Source organism: Strigops habroptila, chromosome 1 (assembly GCF_004027225.2).
Source record: "Strigops habroptila isolate Jane chromosome 1, bStrHab1.2.pri, whole genome shotgun sequence".
Classification (NCBI taxonomy): Eukaryota; Metazoa; Chordata; class Aves; order Psittaciformes; family Psittacidae; genus Strigops; species Strigops habroptila.
In genome coordinates this window covers 35,652,214-35,663,608 of record NC_044277.2, presented here as the reverse complement: position 1 = coordinate 35,663,608, position 11,395 = coordinate 35,652,214, and the positions used below count along the sequence as shown (strand labels likewise).

Genomic DNA, 11,395 nt, shown 5'->3' with positions numbered 1-11,395 from the left:
AAGTACTGCAAATGTAAATCACGTTTTTTTCAACCCTATTCAAAACCTGCATGTAAAGCAGGCTGAACAAGTAGAGCAGTGCCTGCTCTGTGCAAACTAGAAGAAATAGGACAATTTCTTTTTGTAGCAGCTTTATATTAAGCTTTAGAGGAGGAATCTTAACAGTCAGTCTCACCCCTGAAGCTAATTAGATGCTGAACCTCACTGAAGAAGTCTCCAGTGACCCCACCACCCACCTCCTTTTACCAAATAATGCGCTCTCAACTTTTTCTGAAGAATTACGTTCAGAGCCCGAGATGGGTTGAGAAGTTATTCTCATCTTAACAAATAGATTTGTTCACATTTTAGGAACTCAGAATAATTAGGTACAGATGAAGAAAGAGGAAAGACTCTATCATCCAACCTTCTGCAAAGTGAATACAGCAAGGAATGCTGCTGCTCAGCATTTTACTAGGTATGTTTCTAAACTCCGGTAGCTGACAGCTGGAGTGTTGTTCACAGGCAAAAAGGAGCACCTACGTTTTATTTTTCATTGAGGCAGTTCCAGTACTACTTCACACCTGCCAGTTTGCATCTGCCTAGGTGTTCAATGTTTTCTTCCAAATTAGCCCCACACACCGCTCTCCCCATCAGCTTACACGGCCTATGGCAAAACTCAGCCCCACCAGCTATTTTAGTACGGAATAAGCCATAGATGATTGTGGAGTGGGAAAGCTGGAGTATACTGTATTTCACAATACTGCAGAATGCTTGCAGTGCTTTGACAGCTGTTTGCAGGGGCACAGTTATAAGCCTCAATTTTGCCTCTACCTATCCCATCAGCATTTACTCTTTTTAGGAAGAAACATGGTAGTGATTATTCTATTATGCTGTACATGGCTGTAACCCTAGGACAATTCAGGAGCTTAAACCATGATGCATGCAGTGGCGTCCTTGGCAGTTGAGTACTTTGCAACTAGTGCAACATGATACCAGTGCTCTGTCTCCCAGTTCAGCTTCTTCTTAGAAGCTTCTAATTTTGTAGTCTTTTTTTTTTTTTTGGCCATCTCTCTAGGTCGATTTGACCTCTGAGAAAGAACAAGCATAAAATTAACAACTGTGTGCTGGGTCTTTTTTTTTTTACTTTTTGAAAATAAGAGGTTTCTCCAGGAATGTTGGTGGTTCTTAATTTGCCTGATGAAATATGCATCCACACAGCATCAGTTACTAAAAAAAAAAACCCTAATCTCCAGAAATCCTCCTAAGAATGAATTTGAGACAATATCCTTAAGTAGCTTCTACTTACATACTTTTTACAAAAACTCAGTTTAAAAATGCAAGTATGTTCTAAACATACACAAAAGCCCTACTGTGATATGCAAAGGTCTCACTATGACCAGACATTTGCATTCCTCTCTTAAATTAAAGATGAAGATGTACTTCTAATACCACAAACAGCTTAAAAGAATGTCAGAATATTTAAAAAGGCACCAGCCTTTTCAACATTTAAAAAGGCACAAGTCATATTTTGTTTAGTTATATTATCCTTTATTATTTTACAATATATTTCAAAAACTTTTACAGATGCCTTATACTGTTCTACAAGAGCTGCAATACTGTCATAAAAGCACACCTACAGACCGAATGCACAAACAAACTGTAATACCTACTGGTATTGAACCATTAATATCCAAAGGGTGCAGTCTTTTAGTAGAGATGTGCAGTAATGCAAATGCAAACAGATGTTAATGCAGAAAAATAAAACTCTGCATTCATGGCTATAGAACAGAGGACTTTTCAAACACGTTTGGTACTGTAACATTCTAGACAGCCATATGAGTAGTATTACATATTTAAAGCAATACATGCCCTGAAAAGCCTGTATTTTCAATCTGTGCGTGTAAACCTGAATCAAAAATAAACTAGATATATTAAAAAACATGAGACATCTAGTCTGCCAACAAGCTTTTCTCTTTTTTTAATCCTAGAATGACAACTAACTTGGGTGGGTGAACTCTGACCTGCATTATTACTTTACATTATCATTTCCTCAGCATTTCTGTAGTATTATGACAGCCTGTGATTTTTTTTTTTATTCCTTGTGCATAGGCACAGGGGAGTAACTTTGATGTATTAAATTTTTTTTGTGAGTCTCCAAGTGGTAAATATAATTAATATTATAGCAAATACATTACCACAACAAAGCGTTGTATAATGAGGTTATTTTATAACATTATTTAGAGTTCTCAGCTGTATTTCTCTGGTGCAACAAAGCAGTGGCACTGCAGTTCTCCAGCACTGTGTATTGAATCCTCTCAGGCACACAGTGTTTACTAACAGCTCGGATATATGTTATTCTCTGCCTACAGAAGTTCTGCTTTTATTATCACTTCTGGTCACAGAAGTTACCAAGACATCTTTAAACCTATACTGTCTGTAAGTAACAGAGCAAAGCCAATTGTTTGCGTATGATTTTAAGCCTATCCAAGCTGATGGGAGTGTCATGAAAGACATTAGGAGGGAAGAATAATTACGTATCGTATTTGTTAGGTAAAAAAATAAAAAGGGTTAAAGTCAAAATTTGTAAGTGTGGCACTGTGGCAAAAGAGGCATTCACTCCTGCTTTATTCTTCAAGTTTAAAGTTTCAGTTACCATTAAATATTTCCTAACAGTGGACATCATTTCTTAACCAAATACAGTCTACATCCCTCAGTTCTCTTCAGACAGAGCCACAATGGGTCATCATTACATTAGACCACAGCTCTTTTTGCTACAGTCTTCCCAGCTAGCCTAAACAGCAGTCAGTGGTATTTATTAGTTATATATATATATCAGTCAGTCACAGCCATCATTACAAATATGTTCTAGTTTATTTACTGTACAATGTATGTATACATATTTGTGTTTATTCAATCCCTTATTTCTTAATCTCAAGCACTCCAATGGTTAAGGGCAGGCTGGAAAAAAATTCAACATACATAAAAGGGTTATAAGTTTCAAGTCTGTAGTGAGTCTAGTTTAACAGCAAAAGGGGAACATTGTGCTCACACTGTGAATGCGGTTGGCAAAAATAAAGGCAAAAAAAGAGGCAGACTATATTCTTCTCTGGAGTCAAAATCTAGAAAATTTAACAAAACATTAGTCCAAAGGGATGCAGAAATAAAAAGGGCATTTTATTTAATGCACAACTAGAGCTATTAAGAATTTTCTTTCACAGAGGCCCTGAGACTTGAGTTAAACTGATTCTCCCTACCATGTGTTTCATGTGAAGTCAAACTTAAAGCTCTATATGGATAAACATTTGGTATATAACAGTGGACCCATATTTAAAAAGTGAAGCAATAAAATCAACAGGGGAAAAGAAAAAAAGAACAATTTGATTGGAGGCCTCTGTCCTTTGACCCCTGCCCTATCAGGCTAAACATCCAATAAAATGTAAAATGCAGCATACGTTTGCTTAATCTAAAATTTTTGTAATGATTTATTGCAAATTGCACTTGGCAGTTCACCACACCAATGGAAAACTGGCCCCCCTGTTGGTTCATTCACAAAGTCTTTTAACACCAAATACAAGTCACCAGTAGAAAGATCTTGATAGAAAGTTTGCTGCTGTGCTGAGCCAGCTTGCTGCGCCTTCTGGGTGTGACCCGACACGAGACACTGCTTTGTCCTGTTCCTTAGTCGGGCTTTCGTCTTCTGGTAAATATTCAGGTAGATCTGTATTCTGCTCTACTTCCACTGGAGTATCTTGGAATGGAACTAGCATCTGATAACACCACAACAGATTAAAATTATGTCAAATGTTGTAACTTAAAAGAATGGAAGTTACACAGAAATAAGCATTCAGGATGACAGGCATGCATGTTGTGAGACGACTCCCCATCCTCCTATACAGAGAGAATATAAATGGAACCTACTATATATCTGGAATCTACTATGCTTAGAAGATACACAAAAAAAGCTTTGGCTCAACATGGTAGAAAAAATATCAAATAAATAAAGGCATAGCCCTTACTATAGATGTGAAATAAAAACATTTCAGCAACTCGGTTCACTGTGATCCTTTCCATATCATTAAGGAGAGAAGCAATTACAGTATTTTTGTCCTTCTCCTAAGCAGTAAATTCTGCAAAACTGTTCAACGGATACATGTCCTCACACAGGATACCCTTTATTCTCCTTGTACTGTATGTGTAGCACTCCCACTTACAAAATGTTGCCTGGCATCAGATGTTGCAGCACAAAGGTGCTGGTATTAAAGATGTAGCCAAACTAAAATGATTGGTATTTAGAAAGAGATGTATCCTACCTCCTCACCACTTTCACTTTTCACAACTTGCTGTGCCTTCATAACTTTGGTTGATGCTATTGCTGTTGCCAATGCCTACAGGAAAAAAAAAAGAGCTCAGTGTGACAGAACACAATACTGGGAGGATCTGGAGCGTTATTGAGCGCTTACCTCTGCTTTCAAGTCTGAGCGAATTCGGACCACGCACCTTTGAACCGCCATTTGAAAGGTAAAACTAATAACACCTTTAATTTTCAGCAAGGCTTCTTCACAAAGATTCCTTCGAGACTGAAAAACAAACAGAACCCCCACAACTAAAGTACTTCCACCATACAAAAATGCCTCGCAACTGATTGTTAAGGAATGAGGTATGTCTGAGGGCAGGTGGCTCGTCAACTGCATTTTTGGAAAATAAAAACTAAGACTTACATTTTAGTGCACAAATATTAGACCCTCTTGCCACAAAAAAAAAAAAAAAAAGAATAAAAAAAAAATTGCTTACTCTTTAGAAGTCAATGAAGGATGGAATCAACTGTAAATAATTAGAGGAAAGTGCTGAAAAGCAAAGAATGTTTTTCTCCGTATGATCAGCTAAACAGTCCCCTCTGGTTAAGTTCTGATTGACTGAAGTGCTCATTGATGAGTAGTTAGTGTTTAAGTTGCTATTTATCAGACACCTTGCCTCCATACTGACTGAATGCATCAAAGCAGCTGTTGTACCTTTCAGCTGCTTCATCTGTGGCAGCTCACAGACATCACTGTGCAGCATAAGCTTAATTCTTACTTCAGAGGGAAAATATTTGGTTGATAACCCATAGAATGTTATGTTTAAAGCAAGTGATATCACCTACTGTGCTGTAACACTACATTGACCTGTACTAGTTGCATCTGTTCTATATTATCTTAGAATGTTCTGATTTTTTTTTCCTTTTAATATTTGCACAAGACGGTTGTAACAAAAAGGATTAAAATAAACTTGAAGAGACTAGTAGGACTGAAGGGGAAAAAAAAAGAAAAGATGCACTGTACCAGAAATAAATACTACCTGTGATGGCCTTACACAGGTTCAAAGTAATGATGTATTTAACTTTCACTGCAAATTTCTGTAAGGTTTTAAATAGCAAGTTATTTCAAAGCATATTTATATTAGTTATCATATAATAGCTGGTCAGTAGTTGGGATAATTTCATGAAAAGTAAATTAAATTCTTTTAATCTAAGAACTAACCAAAGCAGTTTTTAGCAGTTTAGCATACATATTGAAACAATTCATTTGTGTAAGTTTATATATTGAAATAATTAACATTTTTGAGAATTACAAAAAAATAACTTTGATAGATAGGCTACCTGTGCTATACACAGGAAATACTTGATGCAAAGATGACAGGCTGCCTTTCATGAGTTAAATTTGAAACTACTTTTGGACAAAAGAAGCAACACATTCATAGCTTATTAGCCTAAAATAATTTATGCTTATATGGGCACGTAGCAACTCTGTAACAGAATTTGGCTTTTTTACCCTGAGATCCCTCAGTTTAATTTGGAATGAGGTTTTCAGTGATCAGGTAACTGGTGAACAGCTTCTTAAAGACAAAACTTAGCAAGGTCCATATAGACTCCTCAGAAAGCTGGAAGCGTGGCAGCCACCGGCCTTGCTGCACAAACATCTTTGGCAAAGTATATCTAACTGTGGCAGTTAGGCACAAACCCCCACAGTACACAGCTAGACATCTTTGTACATGGTAGTCCTGAAGCATGGGCACAGGGTAGGGCAGGTATAGAGCAGGACAGGTGAAACTTAGGTTATTTTCTTGCACACCAAACCCCAATTATCATACCCTAACAAATATTAGTAAAACATACAGACTAGAAAACTTACTGAGGGGGATGCCACAGAATCCTGAAGTACTGCTTAATTTTTTATTTTTTTTTTAAAAGCTTATCATCAAGTTGATAATTTAATCTCTAACAACAAACAACCTTTCCCCTCCCTTCCTGAAATAATCAATATCTGCTATTTGAGGTTTCAAAATCCACAAGCTTTTGTAGGATTTGCAATCATTCCTGACAGCAACTCCATTTCAAATCTAAATAACAAAACACAGGTAAACTGAGAACACAGTCTTTACAGCCCTGTGTTTACTTACTATGCCTTTTAACTCTTGTATGTGCCACCTGATATTCATTGCTTGCTAGGCCTGAAATAAATTGTGGAATGAAACTAAACTGCTTTTATTGTTCACATTCTTCACTACCCTCACAGTCCCAACTTACCGTGACATTTAAAACAGCATTATAGGGTTGTTTAACTGCTGCGTGAGCACCTGGAGTATCACTAACATTTCTTTAATCATCTGATGAAATACAGAGCTACATACACTAGCCATCTCCAGCCAGCGCACAGTCAGATTTTTCTTCAACAGTAAGCTAAGAAAACATGCTGCTGCGCTCTAGGCAACTACAGAAGCCTGCACTTTTGCTCTTGGGAGCTAAATATCTGATGCTTTTTCAGAATACCTTTGCCTCAGCATTTAAGAGAGAAACTCCACAAATCTCAACGAGTTCCATTTGTCGAAGAGTACAAAGAAACACTTTTAAGATAGAATCAGACTACAGACAGAATATCTAAACTCACAAAGTAGAAGTGGATTAAATTCCTTGCTTGGAGATACCTGTGAACAAACAAATCAACTACCAGCTTAAAAACAAAACAAAACAAACTTAACAGGAGACAACCCACTGGACTGAATTAAAAAAAACAAAACAAAACAAACACCACTTCAGAGTACAAAAGCCAATGGTGTTGACAAAGCACTGCCGTTCTAGACAGAGCAAGTGCTGGAAGGACAAAACTGTAAAAAATATTTACTTTGTATAAAGTGAGCTAGAGCAGCATGTTATTTCTAAAGGAATTAACTATGGTCTTATGAAAACAGTACGATGCGTATGGTGTTGATGAACTGGGCCTGTGGACACGCTTACTTGGCAAAATGTAAAGCAACAAAGCAAAGGATCAGGTTTGATCATTTAAAATGGGTACAAAACTGAAGATACAGAGTCCGGAGGGCACTTGTGGATAACATGCTTAAACAGTCTACATGCTGTTTGGCAGCCGTAAAAAGGCAAACATGGCCCTGGGGTGTTATCTACAGGGGTATGGTAGATAAATCCGTAGAAGTTATTCTGACATTACATAAAGACTCAGCGAGACCTCATTAACTCAAATGCCATTCTGGTCACTACAGTAGAAGAGATCTCACAGACAATGAAAAGATGTAGCAAAACCAGCTCAAAGAAAATACAGCATTTCTAAATTAACAGTAATAAGAAGTGTCTGAAATCTCTCATAACTAAAAGGAAACTTTTTTAGTTTAACACACTGATAGAACCACGAGCTACTATTTTTAAGTAAAACTGCTGAAGATACCTTGTTTATTCCAATCTTTCTTGAAAAAGGAAGGAAAATTAGGGGAGGTGGAAACAGAATATTGTTTTAGAGTACTTAAAAAAAATATCCAGGAAACTGCCTTAAAACATCTTCTTTAGATATTCTGAGTAAGCTCAATTTATGCAAGATTTTGCATCTATCTTGTGATTCAAAATACGATCCACAGAAATTGCTGACAACTGATGATGCTACAAAAGTAGCCTGAATACATTATTTTTGTGGGCAAAATACATCTCAGTACAGCATGCCTTATTTACATAAACACTGAAGGTTTCCTTACCGAATCATCAAGGCCATCTATATGCAAAACCACTGTCTTGGCACGCTTATTTGTGCTGCCGAGGAAAAACTGTGCTTTCCGTCGACGATAATTCATCTCATTCACATTGTCCATGTCTGACATGTTGGAAGACTGAAGGATATCATAGACTTCAGAAGCTAAAAGTTTAGTCTCTCCTGGTGTAGTGGTCCTTAAAGAAAAAGGGGATTAAGATTTCTAAATATTTGGGTTTACATTAGTGCTCCAAACAGCTGCTGGTTATCTCCTTGCAACTGGAATACTCCACATGCTACAGAAATACAATTACACAGTCAACACCCAGAGAAAGCTTTAAAAGGGAAGAGGAGAAACGAGGTAAAACTATTTCTATTCCCATACTCCAATTTTTATGTCACTGTTAATTCTAATATCACTATAAACAAGTCTGTGTTCTCTAACAACATAAATACAGTTTGTATCAGTTTGACAACTACAAACCAAACACTTTGCATCGAGCTTTTTTTCTTTTTAAACAAAAGATCTCCAACTGCCTTGTGATATGTTTCATTTCCCACCTTCCTTGTTACATAATAAAAATAATTTCTCTGTAGAACTGTAATGTTTCCAAATGTTTTCTTCTCCAAAGATACAAGGCTTCAACAGCAAAACAGAAACACAGATTTTCTTATAGAATCCAAAGGTTATTTCTGATTAGACAAAAATTTATGGTATGAACTATATGATAAGCATTTTTTTTAGATAGGAAAAAAAGTAGGTAATAGACCAAACATATATTAAGTTCTTATGATTGATTAAAACTAACTTTAGTAAGGTACTAATATAAATCTGTTGTCCATATTCAGCCCTGTTTTAATTATGCCAGTGATTTAAAGCTATGTGCAGAAGCAAAATTATTATGGCATCAAGTTGCAATTAATCTTAAAATGATGAATGACAGCTTTGCTGCTTTGTTTAGCAAACACTAAGAAAGTAACAAGTACCTTTAGATTTATTTTTTTCCCCCATTTTACTTCCTTAATTACCAGACATTAAACACATTTTCCATCCTACCATATGGACAAGAAAGAACACTGAAGCAAGCATGTTAGGAATCCTCAACTTGTGGAGGTCCCAGCTAACCTTTCTTCTCTGCACCTTGTTTTGAACAGCACCCATTTGGAGAAGAAAACGTGAGCTCTTGTCATCATGCAGTACATTGATAGCATTCAAAGAAAAAAAGAAAAAGGAAAAAAAGAAGTAATAAGCAAACAACCAAGACCTAAAATAGCAAAGCATTTCAGCATATGTTCCATTTTCAATACATGCTTATGTTCTGCTTTCCTACAGTGAAGAAAACGCCTATGCTAATTCACAGAAACAAGTGCTGGGAACTCATGTGACTTCAACCTTCCATAATTTATTAGATAAAGTAATAAAATAGATGATAAAGCTGTGCAAGCTGGTGTCCTGAGGTAGTAATAAATTAGCTTCTGCAAAAGTGACATTTTATCAAGATACTGAGAAATTTACCCACTGTTAGCTTTGGCAAATTCTTTCAACAACAAATATCCTGTCTGTATCAAGTGATTTACAATAGAGGACTCTAAAGCTTTGGTAAGTTTAAATACAGTTAACTAAGCACACTATTGAAAATGTCACTATCCCACCTACAGCACTCACTTTGCTGCTGGTAAGAGTTTTTGTTTGAATACAATTGTGCTATCGCATCCCAGAGTTAAAGAAAAAAAATCAGAAAGACAAATGAGAAAAAATATACTTAATATTAGCCATAATATATACATACACAAAAGTACAAGAATTTAAAGTTATCAATACGTCAGCAAATACAAAATATGCAAGTGTCTAAAAGTAAAAAAACCAACAGTGATTTTCATACATGTTTTATGCTCCACACATTATAGCTGCCATAGTTCTTGGAAAACTAATGACCTAAAATTAACTGTACTATTGAAACAACCCGTTGATTTGAAAACAGAAATGTAAATCTGCTCTCATTCAATCCAAGTATTCTAAGATATTCTATACAGGTAAAAGTCATGCATGTGCACACACATACACTTGAACAAGCTACTCAGATAATCTCCTGTATTTTCCCAAATAGAGGATTGCTAGTATCTGCCACTAAGTTACAGGTGATAACTCTAGTTACGCCTCTTACATAAGAAAGTAAAAAAAATACCAAACAGAAGATGACAAGATTTTAACCTTATATAAAGAGAATCTGTTGCAAAATAAGCAACTGACTGTAATAATAAGAAGTGTGAAACCCAGACACTACACTACAAGGGCATGAACAACAGATGTCACATAGGAGTATCAGATTGCAAAATAACCCCCAATAAAGGTATAAGCCACTTTTAGTCTGTAGAAATGCAATACTACCCTTTCAGCACCTCAGTTAAAACAAAGATGTGCAAAATCCCACACAAAGCCTTCTACAGTTTTTAGTGTACTGGTAAAATGGGTGAACACAAGTTTTGCATCAATCTGTTATTCTTTCATTAATTTATACAACAGCTATAAAAAGACTAGAATCCTTAGTATCAGACTAGATATAAGAAGAAATTTTTTACAATAAGGGTGGTGAAACACCCACACAGGTTGCCCAGAGAGGTGGTGGATGCCCCATCCCTGGAAACATTCAATGCCAGATTAGACAGGGCTCTGAACAACCTGATCTAGTGGAAGATGTCCCTGCTCATTGCAGGGGGGTTGGACTAGATGACCTTTAAAGGTCCCTTCCAACCCAAACTGTGATCTTTAAGGAAAAAAGCCACCTACCTAAAAGTAAGTGTAATAAACCCTCCCCATTCAACGCTGACTCCGTTTCTTTATACACTTCATTGGTAACAAAAAGATAAATACAATGAAACTACATGTAAAATTAAAACATAGTAAAATAGTGCCAATTTTTTGTTTGTTTTAACAAAAGTAAGACATGGGCTATGGTTTTGTTGCCTGAAATGAGACAAAATTGCAACCGTAAGAGAAGAGGGTTCTGAGGGCACTGACACAGGTCCCCCCAGCACCTGTATGTCAGCAGTTTCAGATACCACTGCTCACAGCTGTCCAACCCAGCCTCCTGCCACCATCAGAGCAACACTAGGGAACTCTTGCTCATCTTTCTGCCACCCTCATCCACACTCCAGTATAGCACTTTATTCATCACTGAAGGTACAGGTACACACTATAAAGTCGCTATGTAGTCAGAGACCGAGAACGATCAATCACTGGAACAACTTCGCCAGGGACATGGCAGACTGCCCATCACTGGAGGTTTTCAAGATGTGACTGGACAGGCCACTAGTCAGTATCATTTAGGTTCCCTTTCCCAGGAAAGGCTGGATCAGATGATTTTTCAAGGTCCCTTCCAAGCTGGGCTGTCCTATGATTCTACGAC

The 11,395-nt window shown here is 36.8% G+C and overlaps 1 protein-coding gene across 5 annotated transcripts in view; it reads right to left on the bottom strand.

Annotated features, from left to right (window-relative positions):
* Nucleotides 1–1,505: 1,505 nt before the first annotated feature.
* ARMC1 (armadillo repeat containing 1) overlaps nt 1,506–11,395 on the bottom strand; it is a 30,555-nt gene continuing 20,665 nt past the window's right edge. For 3 of the 5 annotated variants that reach the window (XM_030486228.1, XM_030486237.1, XM_030486217.1), the window contains exons 4-7: nt 7,996–8,185; nt 4,440–4,556; nt 4,290–4,364; nt 1,511–3,746 (exon numbers count right to left, since the gene is read on the bottom strand). In XM_030486228.1, coding sequence (XP_030342088.1) covers nt 3,555–3,746; nt 4,290–4,364; nt 4,440–4,556; nt 7,996–8,185 — 574 coding nt within the window. In that variant the 3' untranslated portion in view covers nt 1,511–3,554. Of the gene's footprint in view, nt 3,747–4,289; nt 4,365–4,439; nt 4,557–7,995; nt 8,186–11,395 lie in introns of all 5 variants that reach the window. The other 2 variants (XM_030486206.1, XM_030486245.1) reach the window with 2 other exon arrangements.